The 19863-nt window shown below is 33.0% G+C and overlaps 1 protein-coding gene across 2 annotated transcripts; it reads right to left on the minus strand.

Moving 5' to 3' along the window:
- Positions 1-1795: 1795 nt before the first annotated feature.
- Positions 1796-19136, minus strand: LOC148620362 (splicing factor 1-like). 2 transcript variants are annotated; one of them, XM_088581191.1, is made up of 13 exons: positions 19040-19136; positions 13220-13432; positions 11532-11607; positions 8773-8925; positions 8357-8477; positions 6819-6971; positions 6560-6678; positions 5961-6065; positions 5037-5115; positions 4445-4591; positions 3358-3616; positions 2908-3003; positions 1796-2359 (listed from the first exon to the last, which is right to left on the minus strand). In XM_088581191.1, the coding sequence occupies exons 1-13, from the start codon at positions 19080-19082 to the stop codon at positions 2082-2084; spliced, it is 1842 nt and encodes a 613-aa protein (XP_088437317.1). In that variant the 5' UTR covers positions 19083-19136; the 3' UTR covers positions 1796-2081. The 2 variants fall into 2 exon arrangements, with proteins under 2 accessions (XP_088437317.1, XP_088437316.1); XM_088581190.1 differs by lacking the exons at positions 11532-11607; positions 19040-19136 and having other exon boundaries at positions 13220-13357.
- Positions 19137-19863: the final 727 nt, after the last annotated feature.

The following is a 19863-nucleotide window of genomic DNA, read 5'->3' on the forward strand; positions in this document are numbered from 1 at the left end:
ACAGTTGGACGGACAAAACTTACAATAATTCTTTCAAGTTGCGATATGGTAATGTGACACACATAAGTTTAAAGCAAGTACATGATATTTTATACGTGTTGTCTGAATAATCCTAGTTTCGGGGCATTTACCCCCGAATAACTTGGGTTAGTGGCAACTACAGACATTATGAGTCAGCTTCGTGACTTGACCCTGTTCATCGAGATCAATCGATGGAAAGGGAGAACTCATGACCACACTATACGACAAACGCGAAACCTAGTCATTCCGTATTGTCAACTTCCCTTAAGCATCTTACGCATGGAATTTTCATATCACAACTCAAACATTATGCCAGATTTTACCGAAAGTACGAGGACTTTTTGTACTGTGCTGAACATAGGCTTCTGTTGCTACAAGATAAGTCACCTCGATCGTTACGGTGTATCCACCTGCAGTAGGAGAACCGATTTGTTCACCCTGGCAATATTCCTTTCCTCTTTCATTTATTTCGGACATTTTATGAGCAAATCGGCGGACGTTTCCCTACCGGTTTACAAGGTCCAAGCTCCGTTTTAGTGGAGAACGGGTTGCTCATTTACTTTTGCTTCTTTTGGTCATACAGTTCTTGTGGAATGTGTCTATTTTATTCTTGAATAATATTCTTTTAAATACTGCTCAAGTCTTTTTTCCCTCGATTACTCTTTATATCACTGAATTTTACACGATTTTAAATGCAAGTTCAAAATGAAATAGTGCCACATCAAGGATTTGAAGAAATATTCTGATAATTACTAAAATTATCTATCTGTTAGAACCAGAATTTCAACATATCACACACCCTTGAAATTGCTCCTAAAATGAGTCTTGGTAAGGAGTTGGTTGGGAATCTATCACTTCTGGTTAGAATGTTTTCTTGGCTTTTCAGTTCTGGTAAAAATTGCATTTATCATTTTTTTTTTGCTTTGGCCAAATTAATATTGGAAGTAAGGGGTTTTGAATCAATGTAGTCATATTAAAGATCACAACTTAGCCAGTGTTTCTAGAAAAGCAGTGGATGCTTACCCTACCAGTGCACCTGGTCTATGCTCCAAGTTCTTTCCTCATCTACCTTACTTTTTCATAAATGCTATTTTTAGTTATTTGATGTTCTTTGTTGTGTTTGAATCCAGGTTCCCTTAATTTCCCTTTGACCAAGAGTCAAGCATGGTTAACAATCCTCTTAAATGATCCGTTTATATACTGTATTTACTACTAGACAGAATTCTTGCACTGAAACATTTTTATAACTGTTCACTGCCAAAGCAATCCACCATCTCGGTATACCTCAGAACATGGGATGTGGGGTTTTAGATTGCACCATAATAATGAAATAATGAATTGATTTTTTTTTACTCATTTTAGCTGGGTCTCAAATTGATTCACTGTTATGGTGATCTATTATCATCATCAGAAATTGCATTTTCCAATATATGTAACAACGAAGATTAAATGGTTCATACTGCTGAACTACCCACAAACTGATTAAGTACACTTGTTCATTTGGCATCGTTACAAAATCAACTATCAGAATGATAGCATTATAATATTCATTACATATACTGAGAAAAAAAAACTATTTCAAACATCTTTTCTGCCATTTTCTGCTATTGTGGGTAACACAATTCAGGGGTGTATCTAATGACTTTGACATGTATTATTCTTTCACTTACAGCTGATATGTAACAATTTTTTTACTGTTAAAATATCTAGATTTGTTTGAAGATCCTTCTCCTTAAAAATTGAAACATACTTAAGGCAATAAAATGAAGACAACTTGCAAAAATGATGATTTTTATCATGAAGTGACACAAGTACAATGTATAGCAACAAATCTTCTACATTTTCTTATTAACCTTCACAATGTCTTATGATTCCATTCATTGTATGTCCTCAAGTTACAATAAGCATATCACATACTTAAGATATATCATGTAACAGATATTACACAATACCTCCAAATAAGGTCTTTCTCCTATAGGAACACATACAAATTGATATTCTTTATAAGTATCAGTTTTATGCACTTAAAATTACAAAAAAAGAAATATTTTATCTTGTCCTCAGTTAGGAGGTGGAGGAGGGGGCTGAGCAAGTAATGGGTTGACTCCACCCATATTACCATAACCTCCAGGTGGTGGTGGAGGTGGAGCCATTGGATTGTATCCTGAAGTAGGTGGTGGTGGAGGAGGAGCCAACTGATTTTGCATTGGAGGTTGATGTCCATGATGTGGTCCATGTTGCCAAGGTGACATACTTGAGGGGGGTGGAGGTGGAGCTGGCTGCCATGGTAACTGTCCTGTAGTTGACGTCACAGGTGGTGGAGGTGGTACTCCTTGTACTGAAAACAAAGGATAAAAATTATATGAACCACAGTAATTGTTGATTTTTAATACATGGATACAATTTCAACTTTTAGTTTAGCTTTTTTATGAAAGACAATCATAGAGATCACAATACAAATAATAAGATTTTAATCTGGTGTATCACTGTCTGTTAAAACATATAAACTCATAAAAGCTTCTAGAGGTATACATATTCTTTTGTTATGAAGTTTGAGTTCATGGAAAAAACAACATTTTCTTTTCTATTGTGTTTCTGGAACTAGTATCTTGGTTTCATCAGCATTTATAACACCCAAAATAAAGTAGACTTTTAAATTATATGCCCAGGGGCAGCCATTTATTGTATTTTTCTGAAATTATTCTGTTTTCCTACATATTGTGAAGTAAAAAGCAAAATGTTTTTGAGATATTTCATACTACCCTTGTTTTAATTGGCACAACTCTAAAACAGTTTTGTATCCTGAAGTAGGTGGTGGTGGAGGAGGAGCCAACTGATTTTGCATTGGAGGTTGAAAACAACCTTTAAAAATCAAAAAATACTAACCTGGACCAGGTCCTTGTTGCATCCATGGCTGAGAGGGATGACTGCTTGGAGGGGGAGGGGGTGGTGCTGACATCAATGAGGGGGGTGGTGGTACACCTACAAAAATATCATACCCATGTACAAAATATTATTCAGTAACATTATCATAAACATTAGTACAAAGACCAACAGTAGTCATTTAAAATACATTGTAAGTAAATTCCTGAACAAAATATTTGACCTTAAAATTATGTACTCAATAAATACTCCCTTTAAAACAAAAACTATCTAGGTCGGCTGACTCTCTTACAGTGATCAAAGGGAAGTAAATCTAATTTAAATTGTATCAAAACATTTAGCACAAAAGAAGAAATGCTTTTTCAAACTTTGTAGTTCAAAATGGTTTTTGGGCTTCTTAACTCAGTAAAATTATTGCTTGTATATAGGCTTGATTTTAAGAAAAAGACTTACTCTGTGGAGCTGAAGATGAAGGTTGTTGCCATTGTCTCAGCAATGGTGCTTGTGATGCCATTGTACTTGGAGGAGGTACAGGAGCTGGTACCATCGACGTAGGCTGTGGTACAGGTCCGGGACCAGTAGATGGAGGAGGTACAGGCTGTACACCATAGCTGGTGGGTGGGCGATTCTGACCACCAAGGTTTGTTATATTCACCACCTGAGGTGGGGGAATATTTCTCTGTTGATGTGGCTGCCATGGAGGATTGTGGGACTAAAATAATAAGTTTCATTTATCGAGAGTAAAATTTTAAAACAAGAGCACTCAAACATCTCAGATATACATGTAACTAAAGATACACAGAGTATTTAGGCTAAAAAAAATATGCTAGGTTCTCAGGCCCTGCCGCATTCCTAAAAAACCCTTCTGCATCTGCGATTTTTATTAGGGTAAAATCCAGAAATTTTGTATCTGTTCTGGAAATTTTCATAACCAGTCCAAAATCAACTTTTAATTAGTTAATGGAATCGGTCTGCACACTTGACAGGAAGGTAAAAAGCACAATGCAAATGAGGCTGTTAATTAACATTGATCATTAAAAAAGTTAGTGCTGACGGAGAAATGGCTGTTATTTCTTGCCACATCTCATATTCCAGTAAAGTTTTAATGAAATGGAGTATTTTATTTAACTTTTCAACATCCTGTACATTTACAGAATTGTTCAATTCGATGAAATTTCTTGAAAAAAAAAACAAAAACAAAAAATAACTTGCTTCTGATCAAAAAAAAAAAATTCCTGCATCAATTTTTTTTTTAAGTTTTTTTTATATGGCATTATTGAACTTTAATAAAATTTCTACCAAAGTTGGTTTCCTAAAAGTATTTAATTTCAAAAGATCATGACTACTAGTGCATTTATTAATTACACATAAAACAACTAATTTTTGAAACATTTTTTTTTGTTTTTGCTACTGAATACATATTCTTGTTTAAAACCCTCTCCCCCTAAAAAACCAAATTGGTGGAATCTAAATAAACACTTACTAAATCTAATAATGATAATAGAAATTAGAGAATAATCTTAGTGAATAGAAAACTTACCATAGGATTTGGTGGAGGCTGTGTTATTGGCATACGGAATGGCTGAGATTGACTTGGCTGTGTACTAGGTGGGTTTGGTAAGAGACTGGGACCAGGTTTAGGGGCGGCTGGTGGTCCTTCTCCTAACTCTGCCATCAAAGACATATACTGTAACATAAAACAAAACAAAAATTAAAAAAAAAACAAAAAAAAACACAGATTCAACACAGTACTTAACTTCGTGTTACATGTAAATGTATATTTAATATTTAGAATGTTGAGTACTACCTGCTCTTGTACTATTTCATAAAGTATTAAGCACCACTCATTTGTAAAATCAGAAATTCAAAAATGATTGTGTGTACAAAATGTATTTATAATTGCAACTTTTTCATTGAAGTCAAAAATGTGATTTAAATTTTTGTATTTCAAAACGTTTTGATATCAGTGATGTTAGAAATTCTGTATTACAAATTTGTAGGATTGCGATTTTAAGATAGTCATATTTATACAGTAATATCTAAATTCACAGTATCTTTAGCTATATAGAACTGAAGAACTTCGAGTCTTAAGACAGAAGAACTAAGAAAACCATTTTAAAACAGTGACCCACCTCACTATCCATCTTAGCCCTATCTGCCATGGCAGTCTGATGTGTCTGAGGGGTGAAATTCTTCAATGTATCGCCAGGTCTGAAAATATACCAAAGTACAATTTTATCTGATTTATAACAAGTTTTCTGATTGGTTGATTTTCTATACTTTGTATAACCTGGCAAGGTACTATGATGTCATTAACACCCATTGCTCCACACTTCCCCAATTCAAATAATCCCAAACAAAACATGGTAATTACAGTCAAAGCTTGTTGAGTCAAAGGGACCAGGCAGAAATGTTTGAGTTATCAGAGGTTCATCTGAGATCGAGTATAACCCAGTAATACATTGGTACGTGATAGTTTTTGTTTTTACATGATTTGTTGTCTTTGTACATATACATGTACATGTATCTGATTACTCTGTGAAGATTATTTTCTTTATTTTTTGTGTGTTGTATATCATGTTATAAGTACTAAGCTATACTGAGCGATTTAGGGAAAATTTCTTTTATTATTAATTGCAACCTAATGGAAATATTCAATTAATTTTGAGAAGTTCAAATTCCTCTTTTTAAAAATATTTTGTCAATTTCATGAAAGTATATTCCCTAAAGTGAAACAAAAAAGTCTTTACTTAAGCCTTTCTTCACACTGATCACTTCTTAAACTGTAACTTCCAAATTTTATAAGTAATTTGTAGGTTCAGAAAAGTTTTGTTGTCAATTTCACTGTGTTGCAATTGTAAATAATTAACAAAAGTTATGATGTCACAGTGCTATTATCTATGACTAATTCCACTTTCGTTTTTGTTTTTCCTAGGTGCAATTCGTTGTTTATGGAACAGTTTGTGCTAGCTCTCTTTCTCATCACAATAAAAGAAAGGCATAGCATAAAAATACTAAGTTTACAATACTAATCATCAACATAATAGCCAGTCTACCTTTTAGATTTACAGTCCTGAGACAAATGGCCAGCTCCACCACAAATTGTACACAGAATGTTGTTAGTAATAATAGTCGAGGCTTGCTGTAACTGTTTCAGTTTCCTGTAAATACAAAGAGACAGAATGAGCACAAACAAACATTTTTGTCTAAATCTTTCTATCATAAAACATGCAAGTTAGTTGAAATTATTTCTTAGAGTTGCACAATCCATGATACAAGTCCTCAGAGGTCATACACTTATTTATTGTAACAGTAAGTGTGAAACTAAGAAGAACTTGAAGTACATATACTGCAAAAAATCATTCTTTAGAATTGGGATTATAACTAGTAAACACCAGCCTGACTGTCTCCATACAATTACAATGAATAACATCACAGGATACCAAAATTTTACATTTAAATTTAATAAAAAAAACTATTGAACAGGTACATATAACAGGGGATTGTTTGAGGAACTGATAAATAGTTGAACAAACTGAAAGGAATTCATACATACCCCTAAGCCTTTTTCATTAAGGATATACTAATAACTGTATTATAGAAACAAGTTTGTAGCCAACGAATAAGTTAACTATAGAACATTAAATAAACTTACGCCAATCCATCATTTTCTCTGAGTGTACCATTCAGTAAAGCCAGTTCTCGGAGTTGTTGTCTACGTAAATCATTCTGTCCTTCTGGTACCTCTATACCCTGTGCTATTATTTCCTTTATCTGGAAAGACATGAAGACAAACTATATATACATCTGGTACTGTCAAATATAAATTCTGATACTCAACATTATTCAATGACCAGTTTTATCTAGTACTTTAAAGAATTGAATATGAAAGATAATTTTTTTTTTACTCATACCTTTTCCACAGCTTTGTTGACATTTTCTGGATTATTAGCTGTGACATAAGCATGTAATGGTTCATCTTCTCCAGGTAATGGTTGTCCATCCTTTCTTCCAATCTTCCCTTCCTTCACTGACCCTTTACCTCTGATGATTATCTTGGCCCCAGTCTATAATTAGAAAACCAGTTTATTCAATATTTGTTAATGTCTGCCAGTCTTTTTTCACTTATTTAATTTTTTGTTTTGTTCAATCATTTTCAAGATTTACGTTTATTTGAAAAAATAAAAACCCTTGTAAAAGTACTTACATGTCAATAAAATAACTCAGGGATCGTGCTGGACCTCACCAATGTCACAATTTGCGATTTTTTATTTTATCTGGTGACAAAAATAGCCAGTTGGCGATTTTCTTGGCACCTATGTTTTGTAAATTAAAACTGACAGGAAGTCTATCAGCAATGGATATTCTCTCTAATTAAAGAGTAATCAAGGGAACCAAGGTTAACAATTGTGTTGACACCTGGTCAGAGTTAATTGACCACGACCAATTTACGCCTGAAGGCAATTGAAGGTAATTAGATCTAGACCAGGCGCCCGTGACTGACAATATCCTCATGGGAGGTGTCAATCAAATGTAACTATATTATTGAGCCAATAAAAACTCTTATCCTCTGGTCAAAGGTAAACACAATAAAGGCCATGTGCATGTGGCTGCATACAAGCTTCACAGCCCTGTTTAACCATGTAATACATTCAGAATAACAGAATAAATTAAATCCAATTAACAATGATTATCCCATCAGGAAGTGTCTAAACACTTCAAAATGAAAGAATTGATAAAAGAAAATGGATGACATTTGTTTACACTTTTGCGATTTGACTTGTTTGGCAGTAAAATCGGTAAATAAATATAATGGGGATTCCCAAAATCTAATTAAAGAAATGCTATTCAGATATCAAGATAATTAAACAGGGACACAATTAATATTCCATGGTACTAAATGTAGTTTGCTAGAAATTTTATCACTTGAAAAAAAGAATCAAGTTTGTTAAAAATATATAAAAAAAATCAAATTATATTGTAAGATAAATTAGACTATTAAAGACAAAGGTGAACAAAAATGTTTTAAAATCAGGGACTATATGAGAATAAAGTCCTTGATAGAAGTAAAATACCTGTTTCTGGAGTAGTACTTTATTATTTTATGCATATGAAAGTGACATACTAGAGCTAAAAACCTGCTTTGTACATGCATCAACAGTGAATCTTGGGTACATGTATGTCATGAATGGAGAGGTTATTTTGATAATTCATCTGACAGTGGACTTAATACTGTTATATTTAAAAAAAAAAAAAAAGTATAATTTTTTGGGCTCTAATTTCTGAAAATTGGCGACAAAAAATGGCAGCTGGTGAATTTTATGGCGACAGAATTCTGGAACCAAGAGCAGTCCCTGTAGCTGCACAGCTTAAAAAAATGTTTATTTGAAAAGATTACATGTAAAATTTTACAATAAACACAAATAACAAGGTTAACTTAAGTCTTGCTTACATCCTTCTCTAGATTTTTCAGTGTGTTCCCTCTTGGTCCAATGAGAAGTCCAACAAAGTTAATCTCAGGATGATCATCTTGTGGTATCATTACTTTGTCACTGACTCTAATCACAGGAGGCCTGTAAAAGAAACAGAGTATCATAAAATATCGAAGTATTAAGTATATCTAATGATGTCTGCATTTCAAATTTTAACTGTTGACTAGGGCATTCAAATTAAATTCTTGATTTACAGCTGACAATTTTCCATGAAAATTAAAGGGAGGGTCACATTTTTAAAAACCTTTTAAATATGACAAGTGTTTCTTTTCATACAACTTAGTGTGTACATTGTTCATAACATGAACAAATGACGAGTGAAGTGATTTGTTGTTTAGCTTACACAATAGGTAATGAGACACCCTCAAAATCTTACTTGTAGTCAGCAGGAGGTTTATATTCTGTGTTAGAAGACATAGCTTCCTGCACCAGTTTATGTCGCTCTTCTTCCAACTTCTTCCGAGTCCTGTATTCTCTAGTATTAAGTCTCTTCCCTTCATTGTTATATATGGGCTCTGGTGATGGTGACCTGTTAAAAGACGTGTTATATCAATCATCATGTTCAGTGTGAAACCATCTACTAAATTACCACTAAAATCATTTTGTTTATCTCAGAATTGAAAAGAAATTCTTGAATCCTCAAACTTAAGACCTGATCTGTATTTTTGTCAAGAAAACAAAATATAAATTTCATTTAGTCTTTGGAAACCTGATCTACAGTTTAATAGAATTGATTTCACTGTCAACCTAAGTATGGAATAGACTAATATAAAAACCAGCTATGTTGTTGAACAAGATACAATATGTCACAAAATGTTAATAGTGGCAATATAGTCAAGGTTTCATTATATTTCACCAAAAGCTTTTCAAGTTGTCATTCTATTCAACGTGGACTCAGCTCTCAGGTTAAATACATTGCTTACTGTACCATAAAAATAGCAGAAATAAACTTGATGTTACTTAAACAAAGTTTGGATCAGAAACTTACTTCAGCTAATAAAATGGTACAGTAAAAAAACTGTTAAATATCAAGCCTCTGTATAAATGAAATTTGAAAATTACAGCACCTATATCCTATATTAAGAATTACTGTACTTAAATCTTAGAATAAGAACAATTACATGGAAAAGTCATTACATACTCACATTGAAATGAACTACCAACTTAAAACACCAAAAACAAATGGTTAACAAGTAAATGAATATACCAAATATGTACCTCTGAAAATAATTTCATATGAGCAAAATTAAAAGACTATTAGTGCTGAAATTTGGATTTATTATTATCAACCTGTGCAAACAATTTTGATTATTTCACATCTTAAATCATACATTTCTGAAAAAACCAAGTATTTAGATTATCGGTAAAAAGAATATGGATTATGATCAATTGGGCATTCTGAAATCAAGGGTCTCTTTGATATAAATGGGGACCAAATAACTTGAAAAGCAGCTTCCTTGCTGAAAGCGGGTAAAATAATTATTATGAGAAAGAAAAAGTATGATTAGATTCAACCACTCAGACAAAATATACTGTCATACTAGTAAAAACATTTCATACATTACCTGTAACCTATAGAACTGCCAGTTTCTAAAAAGGGACTTAAGCAGGAAATTAACAGAAAAAAAAAAAAAATTGGTTTAAAACCAAGAAAACCATAATCCTATACATCTAATAACTGACACGAGGAAAACACCCACACATGTATTAAAACTAACACAAGTTTCCTTTCTCCTTTAAAATCACTTCTAAGAAGAAAACCTGGCAACAACAGTCTTATGAGTCCACTGCATTCACAGAGTGGGATAACACAAGTAATACATATGTACATCTGACTTCATTTTTTACAACAAAAATCCTTTAAAAGCACTATACATGGATATGAAATGATTATTTGAAAATTTGTGATCACTCTACATTCAACTATCAAGAATTCCAATTATATTTTTTTTTATAAAAAAAGCTTACATCCAACAAGGGAGACTAAGGCCAAGAAAAAAAAACAGTGTTTGGTTTCTGAATACATTACCTAGAGTTCATAGGGTCAGTATGTCAAACTTTAATCTACATTTTTTATCAAATGTAAAAGGTATCAAAAAAATTAATGTGTTGAACAGAATCCATTCAAAAAATTGGTTTTCCAAACTAGAAACGGTGTCTTCAAATTCCTTAAGAAATTCAGAAGGATTTTATCTCACAAAGGTATTTTTCATGCATATTTTGATCAGTGAAAAGCTTAATTAAATTATAATAATTTCCTAGATGTACATTTTAAGATTAAAAAAAAACAAAAACAAAAACAAAAACTTATGTTTTTCATCAATTCTAATTTTCCTGCCAATTTCACTAGGTAAAATATTGATAAAAGAATGATGATTTTGACTGCTAAGTGTGGTAACATAGATAACGTTTAACCAATTTAAAGCTTCCTGACACATTTCGCTTTCCTTAAAGCAAAATTTATTACTTAACAGCTTACAAGGCCAAAAAGAAATCCCTCAAATTTTCATTCGGTTTTTAAAGTCAAGATCTTAATTTTATTTGCAGCATTGTAAGGATACTTTTAACCTGAATAAATATCCAATACAGTTTCACTGATTTTGAAAGAGATTTTTAATTTATATGAAAGGAATTTAATATGGACTATATTCTATGTATTGATCAGAACCAGTAGGGAAGTTCCCCGACATGAATCCATGACACAAGGTATTTTGATCCTGAAGGATCAAAAACCTAAAAATTGAGTCCATTGGCAGAGCCTGTTAATGGAAACTGGACTGGCCTGTCAGTGTCACTTTATCAATTTTTTTAAGTTGGAATAAATAATTTAGAGTTGGAGTCTGAAGAAGGGTTGTTTGGGCCTAAAATCTAACTTAGGCATATTTGGTCTGACAAAATAATTGATTCCATGTAAATGAGTATATAGTATGATCAATCTGGTTTACCTTAACTAAAAACAAAACAATATTCAGTATTGCAGAGTGAACACAATGCCATGACCCAATGACCCCTTACAGAATCCCACAAAGTAACATGCACATGAACTATCTATACTGGCAGTTCTTTGAACAGCACCAAGCTTGAGGCTACCAGTGGGGTAACTCCTGTAATCATCAATAATTCAGTAAATCAAACCTGTCCTCTGGGTTGGGTGGTATGCCAAGATCTCCAGTTCTCAGTCTACGACTAATCTCCTCGATTTGAAGGTGCACTGTAAAGTAGTATAGAACAATCAACATTGTAAAAAGATACATACACAGTCAAATAAAATAAAAGGAAATCTACAAGGGAGTCAAATGTAGGTTTTGTCATTTAATAACTCATATTCAGGTTCCTCAAAGATTGAACTATTACATGTTTGTCGACCTTGACAAACAATTCAAAATTTGTACTTTCTGAAAGTTTACAAGAATAAAATCAGAAAGGTTTTTTTTAACATCATCTGAACCACACATTATTTCATTTTTCAAATCAAAATATCAAGGATATTTGAACCAAAATTACTTTCTGACACTCATTTCATTGGTACCAAAATCTTGGAAAGACCTAATGACTACAAGAAACTGTAATGCATGCTAAAATCATTGTACTTATATATCATATTTATATTTTTTCATTCATAAAATAAAACCTTCATCTGACAATGAAGCAGCTTTCATGAAAGAGTAAAAGATTTTTTAACTTAAAAGCATGTTCCCATATATAGCAAGTTGAAGAAAAAAAAAAACTCAAATTTTATTTTGATGGATTTAGGGACATATTTGCATACATACACCGGTATAAAATTATCCTTTTTAACACCAGTTCCAATTTTTCACTTATTGGCTCAGTGAAATAAGTTAAGAACATATGATTTTCAATGCATTGTTATTATTGTAAGTGGATTTAATTTGTCCTTTTTCGCATGAAACTTTGAAAATTGGTACCCTTAGTGTTGTCAGAATGACAATTTTCAGAAATTTTTGAAACACTCAACAGTAAACATATGTAACTTTAAAAAGAATAATATTTTCCTTAATGAAAGCTGCCTCTCCCCTCTAAACACAAAACCAATAGTTTTGGTCATTTACAAGAAAGAGGAAGACTTTTAGAATAATCACTGGGTCATCCAGTGGAGATAAAAGTTTTGTACACATAAGATGTACATGCACTATGAACCAGTATCCTGTCTTGACATCAGACCAACACAGCTGTTCAGTTGACACAAGGCTTCCTGAATAAAACCACCAAAACATGGATAAAAGTAGATTTCATACTTATATATATACAAAATGAAGGACATATGATTATAAGTCACATGTACACATTTATAGAAACACTTCAAAATTATTAACTTTTAGTGCAAATAACTACATATACTATATAGACCTATTATACAACCCTGTTATATTACTGAGTACTAATGTTCATGTTTAATCAAACAAAAACAAAACAGTTAGGAAACCTGTTGAAATAATGACCACATGCACTGTACAATATATGCTTTTTCCTAAAAAAAAGTAACCATGCTTTTCTTGTACAAAATTTTCAGCATACCACATACCAGTACTGTTACTGATACCTGAATATAAATACAGATAAAAACATAGTTCAATGCAAACCAATAGAATTTAACACCGTCGAGTCCTCTATTGACTGTTTTCTACAAATATACAAACAGAAGATATTCAAGGACAGTCGTGATTATTTCCTATAAAAACAATACAAAACTTGTGAGATACCTCCATGATTTGGTCCATTTTCCTATGCTGTGAAATTGGCAATCTGAAAACTTTTTAAAACCAACACTACAGATCAACACATCTTGACATGGCATAACTTACATAGATATTGTTCCTCTTGTTCTTTGGACAGCCCTGTAGGTATAACTGTTGGCATCCCAGGGATCACTGTCTTTTCCATTTCTGTTTCTTGAGCCCACCTACTCTTTCTTTTCTTCTTTCTGTCAGATCCACCATCACCTGAGGACTGGCCATTGGGAGGGGGAGTTAAGTTGGTACCTGATCCCCATGACTGCTGTCCAGCTGAGGTAAAATCTACAACAAAAGTTACAGAAAAATGAATAAATAAGAATACCGGTATATGAAAACCACCATTGTCCTCCCTAAGGATTACAGATCAACATCCTGGTAAACCCAGAATCTCAGCACCTTGCATCTAAAAATCATACAAGTAGAATCACATAAAATTTGTATTGGACCCTATGGGAAGTTCTTTTCTAATAGCATCCTAGTATAATATATAGCATCAGGCAGTGTGATGCTACATGGCCCTGGGGAGATCACTGACCACTTTAAGAATATTACGTAAACTTAAAAGTGAGATTAAGACCAGGCTGTCCTTAAAATTTAATTTGTATATATATGGCTGGTCCATTCAAATTTGTGAAAATGTATTTCAAGAGTTGATCTGATGTTTCATGTCAATTCGGTGATAAACCACCATTAAGAAAAACATTATATAAATCATTTTTCTGTACAGCTATACAATAGGCCTGTTTTAACTTCTTTAATTCAATGTTCTAAGAACAGTAAAACAGTTGCTGGTCATGCCTAATGTGGCTAATATCTGTTACTTTAAGTTAAACTGAAACTGAGGATAATTTTCTATGTGATATGATATTCGGAATCCCTTACTATGCACTGATATATTTGAAATAGAAATTTATACATGGTTATTCCTCAGTATCTAATCAGGGTTCTCACTAGGATTTTCACATGTTGAGTCCTGGGACTCATCACTTTTTGGAAAGGTGAGTCCCAACCCCTTTTCTGGTTTAAACCCAGTTAGAACACTACTTTCATTATTTTATATGCACAATCATACAAAACAATATCTCACTGCAATAATGTATGCCATCCATATTTAATTGTGCACAGTAAACTGTTTGCTGGCTTCATGACATAACTCAATACATACAGTGTATTCAGTTCCATGTACCTACATATAACTACATTTATAATACTAACATACATGACAACTTTTGAAAATCCCCATGGGGTTTTTATGCAGGACAATGTGTGAAATGACATTTTCGGGACATATTATATGCAAATTGCATGGGTTTTACAGTAGTATTGTATGAATGAGACAATCACTATATTAGTTTAGCATTATACAGTCTTTTTCAGTTGAACTACATGTGCATGCACTATAATAGATTGAAGTTTGTAAGTTCCCTTTTTTGTGTTGGGATTCCTCCAAACCTAATTAAAATTCTAAAGTTTTATTAAATTCCAAAAAAAAAAAAAAAATAAATGAGAAAACTTTTATTTACATTGAAGTTCATTTCTGCTATTTCAGAATACTTTGAGCAAATATTTCCTTCTTCCAACTGATGTCAGTAGAAGGGGAGTTAGGATACAAGTTTAAAAATAGAAGAACTATACTCGACGTCACATACAACACATTTTCGAATTGAAGCTCTACCTTTTAAACCGTCGGGACTTACCGCTAGAGTTGTCTCTCTTTTATTTAATATGAAGATAGTTTGCATATATGCATGACGTGTTAGTACCAACGAGTCACCATGTTGGTTTCTATGGGACGATTTGTTTACAAACGAAGTTCGTAAGTTCCCGTCGAACTCCAGTGACAATCGTCTGCTTGATCAACTTCTCGGTATTGTACGTTGTTCGCGTAAAATAAATCTGAGATATCCGAAATAACGCCGAAATGCATTATGGGTTCTTCGGTTTTTGGACAAACCATTTAAACATAAACTGCATCTCCTAGCAACCCGATCACTGTAAACATGGCCGACTTTTTACAATGTAAATATTGGCACCGAGAATTAAATTCTGACCGGAATTTAACGATTCAATGTTTGGGGAGAAGCCGTTCGGCTAAACGAATGAGCAAGTCATTTAAGACAATTTAAACAATGTTAGGTGTCAATAAAGTCGTAGAAAATATTTTTATTCAAATTTTATCAGTATCTTATTCATGTGATGCCGAGTATAAAGTGCATCAAGTTTATTTGTCAAAATAACTGGAAATATGAAGACTGCAAGGGAGGTAACTCATTTTGTATAACCAGATAATTTTAAAATTTGTTTACACACGTGATTCTACCAATGTGAGACCTGTTAAAATGACAGTATTTTTCAAATTAATTGTGGAGTTGGAATTATCTTTCGAAAATGATTACATGTTAACAAAATAGTGGTATATCCAATCAAGTTTTGTTTTCTAATTGTCAAACTCTAGTCAGCTGATTGCTCCTGGGAGATTATTTACCTGTCATAAAACTTACCCTAATCTGGCTAGACAGCAATTAACACCCTTTGTCAGATTTATGGGTGTGTTCACATTTCTCCAACATTCAATTAGTAGACTAAAACAACATCAATTAAGGTAAGGGAGGGATTAAGGGGTCCTCAAAAGGGTTTGATTGTTTAAATTTACCTGTATTTTACCTTTTTATTTCACTAAGTAAAATACTTTCTCAATTTTTTGTTTGTTTGGTCACAGTAATTTAGTTATTTTTTTTGTTTTGTTTCTGACTTTCTATTTTTTGTATTGAAAGAAGGCATATATAATTTTGTTTCGTAAAAAAAAAATCGTTTGAAGAACGTCATGTGTAATTAACTTTGTAAACTTCAGGTTATCCAGGTTGTCAAAAAACAGAGTTTTCAAATATTTTTGGGATACTTTTAATGATTTTTAAATAAATTACTGTTAGGATGCAGCTGACATTGTGAAGACGCATCCTGTGGACTCACAATGTTTTAACTTAGCGCGTCCAGCAAGTTTTTCTTGCATCCAGGCGCATGTACATGCCTTACCGAGAACCCTGATCCGACTCCTTTTAGCAGGGGAAAAGATTAACGGTCGCCCACTAGAAATGTGCATGAGGGTCTTCAGCAATGAACAAATGGTTCATACCCTCAAACAAGTATCTTTAGGTACCAAAATTTTGTCTAAAAAAGTCTGGGCTAATTAATTTTATAGGTGTAGTAGCCCAGGTGGCTACTGGCCTCAAAAAGTTAATCTTGACCCATGTTTGAGGCTTTAAGGCCAATGGCATGATATGGTCTAAAATGTGTAACCTGCACCCGTATCAACATATCCCCATACCCAATAATATTTCCTGCTTCTTTTTATGATATTTCTAGCTGCAAGTTTGTACACATTTACACAATCACATTATGCCTAAGCTAGAATCAAACTATTTTTTAAATGTTTTTTATCCGGAAATTAGATTTTTATCAGATTTCATGTTTACAAAAGGTCTAAAATGTGTAGCCCAAAATCCTGTACCCAAAATCAGTCTGGTATTTTTGTTATCTGTGCACCATACTATAATCAAAATATTCAAAGATGATATTAATTAAAATTGCATAAGAATCGGTTTATAGGAATTATTTTTTCATTCTGGATAAGAAGGTATCCATTCTTTTCTGGTACAAGCATAGACACTAAGTATGGTACCGAATTCAAACTTGGACACTTCTTTTTTTAGAACAATATCAAATCTTTCAAAACTTCACCCAAATTCTTTAAATGACATTTTAAACTCTGAATATTTTATTGACAGGAAAGGGAGAAATATTCAATTATTAGCTATCTTCTGTAACTTCCAGTTACCGGTACATATTTTTGAAAACAGAAAACTGGTGGAATAATAAATATTAGAAAAATAATATGGAGAAGGTATGGCTAATTAAAGTGCACACCATGAGTTTCGCCTTACTTGAAGCTTCATTTCCCCTTAATATCAGTTCTCCATGGAAGAGGATAATGTTTTACCCCATGTACACATACAGTGTAAGCTATGACTTAAACAAATTAAGACACAAATGATCCTGTATTTCAAGAAGATAATGAATGCCTTTCTTAATTTAGAGTAACTGAGTTGAATAATGCAATTAAAGCTATATTTTTTGTGGAGGTGGATTAGGTTCTTACACAGCCAGGAAACTGAACAGTAGAGAAAGATGCATATATGTATGTATATTTTTGGGTATTTTTTCTGTATTTCCTAAACATTACAAAAGAATGTGAACCAGGGATATGGAAAACAGACATACACAACAATGAACATAAAGTAACTTAATCCGGGAACAAAGACCCAGACATACACAACAAAGAACATAAAGTAACTAAAATAATAGCGAGCACTGCAAAGCGGTGTGAGCTCTACGGTTATTACATGTACTATATAAATTTCCCTTAAGGTTTCCCAATATACTAACGGAAAAAGTCATGTCCCGGAAGTAACAAAAAGTGACTATCCTTACAGAGAAAATTCATCACTTCTTTAAACCAAACAAATACAAATACATAGGTTAAGATTACATTTCAGTAAAAATAAATTCATCTTTTCTGATAGTTTTCGAGTCTTTATCTTTTTTTTACTTACGGAAAGAAGTGAATATGATGTTTTTAAAAAGTATGTGTATCTCCCCTGTTTCCCTGTTACTGTTGTCAAGAACCTAACCCACCTTGGGAAAAAATATAACTACGAATATATTACAGAAATCGAAGTATAGCTTTTCTAAGATAGGAAAGGCAATCATTTTCTTTTTTGGAATTTGCAGCTGTAGTCTGAATTTTATTTGGGTCACATATGTGTAAAATATTCCCACCATCTGTGGAGAACTGTAATATTTCTGGTATCTGTGCAGATTGATCTGACCAGCCAAAACTGAAATGGATGTTGCTAGAGATGCCCTTCAGGGATAAAAAATGTGAATTTTATTGTGAAGTGCTTTAAGTTATCGACCATTTTGAGAGCATGGAGAAAGGGGGTAGGGGGTTGGAATTTCGTGGAAAAAAAATTTGTTATTCATTTATTGAAAAAAAAATTCCCCCATTAATTAATTAACAGGTCAGATTTTCAAACAGAAATTTTGATTTTGCTTTCTGCTTAACTAAAAATAAAAAAATTATACTTGAGAAGCAAAAATTTTCATCCGGGTTGACCCCCATCTTTGTAAAGTACTATATTATATTTCTGAGTCTCAGACAAACAGTACATGTATGGTAAAGTTCACGGTGCTCACTGATTTAGGCAATGCCTACCCCATATTACATACAAAGTAACGAACGTAAATGGTTATGACATGTCATCCAGTGGGACAGGCATCCTTTCTGGGATTCAGTGTCCGGAGCTATTTTCTGATTTGGGCGGCCAAATCAGAAAATAGCTCTGGACACTGAATCCCAAAAGGGGTTACGACACCTACAACTATGCCTATGAGAATCAAATCTTGTGCTCTCAAACTCAATCATGGCAAAATGTATCTAACCAGAAGCAATATCAGACAAAACTTCCATCGATCAGGCTAACAGGCATAAATTTTCACATCAGGAAGATCAAAATTAGCCATTCGGTCAGGATAAAAAATAGCATTTGCAATCGGTTAACTCCAAAGTACTGATAGTTAAGCCTAGCTTTAAACCAACCTTATTTCGAAACATTACTGTAAATTATGATACATTTAGTAGGGGTTCCATTAATCAATCTTACCCCCCCCCTCCCCCCTGCCTTTCTGGACATGCGATGATGCGTTCATTAATTACAGTCGCAATGTGAGTGATCGCTGCCGATCTACGTGACCCTTACGAAGTCCATGAGCAAAAGTATATTAAGTAAAGATATGAATCCTGTTATTGACATGATTTTACACGAATCTTACTGTTTCCGTAGTCATACGGCCTTTTGTTTGGTTGTTGAAACATTTCGTTTGTCTGTCGTGTTACAAAATGGCGATTTTCAAGCACGTGACATATTAGATTTCACTATCGATCGAATATATATTTTAACAACAACGCACAGACACGTTATAAAATGCGAACTTCGGCCTTAAATTATGCATTAAATACCTTTGTTTATTCAGAGCTGATATTATCAATTCAAACATGTCAGAAAGAGACAGAAAATTATAGTTTTGATTAATGGAACCTACTAAATGTACATATATATTGTTTTTAAATGGAGATTCATGAGACCTGATTTGTTCACCATGTCTTAGTCTAGTTCTTTCCTCTTTTATGTATCTCCTAAATGACAGTTAAGGGCAACTCAGTTCTACCTGATGCACCTGATCTATCAATTTTTTAATGGAATCTGGGTTGTTCATTTGGTCATTGTGTCTAATATTTTATCTGTACCTTATAGACAGGTAAGGGAGCAACTATTTGATTTTTATAGGGAGAGCTTGGGTCAAATTTTCTATCCCGCCCTTTTATTTAGGTTTTGCCTTTTTTTTGACACTAAGCATCAAAAATTGTTTATTGAATAGAAACCAAAAAAAATAGGGGAATAATAGATCCTGCCTTTTTATTTCTTGAAAATTTCATTCCAGCCTTTTTATTTTAAATTTAATCCTAGCCCCCCATAAAAATCAAATGGCAGTTCCTTAATCATTATATCCTTGGGTTTTTCTATTTGATAAACATTCAAATCCAGGTTCCCTAGATTTCTCTGTCACACATTAAAATATGCAAAAATTGGATATCT

The sequence above is a fragment of the Perna viridis genome, chromosome 4 (assembly GCF_037379345.1).
Source record: "Perna viridis isolate PV_CMFRI_1.1 ecotype Kerala chromosome 4, ASM3737934v1, whole genome shotgun sequence".
NCBI lineage: Eukaryota > Metazoa > Mollusca > Bivalvia > Mytilida > Mytilidae > Perna > Perna viridis.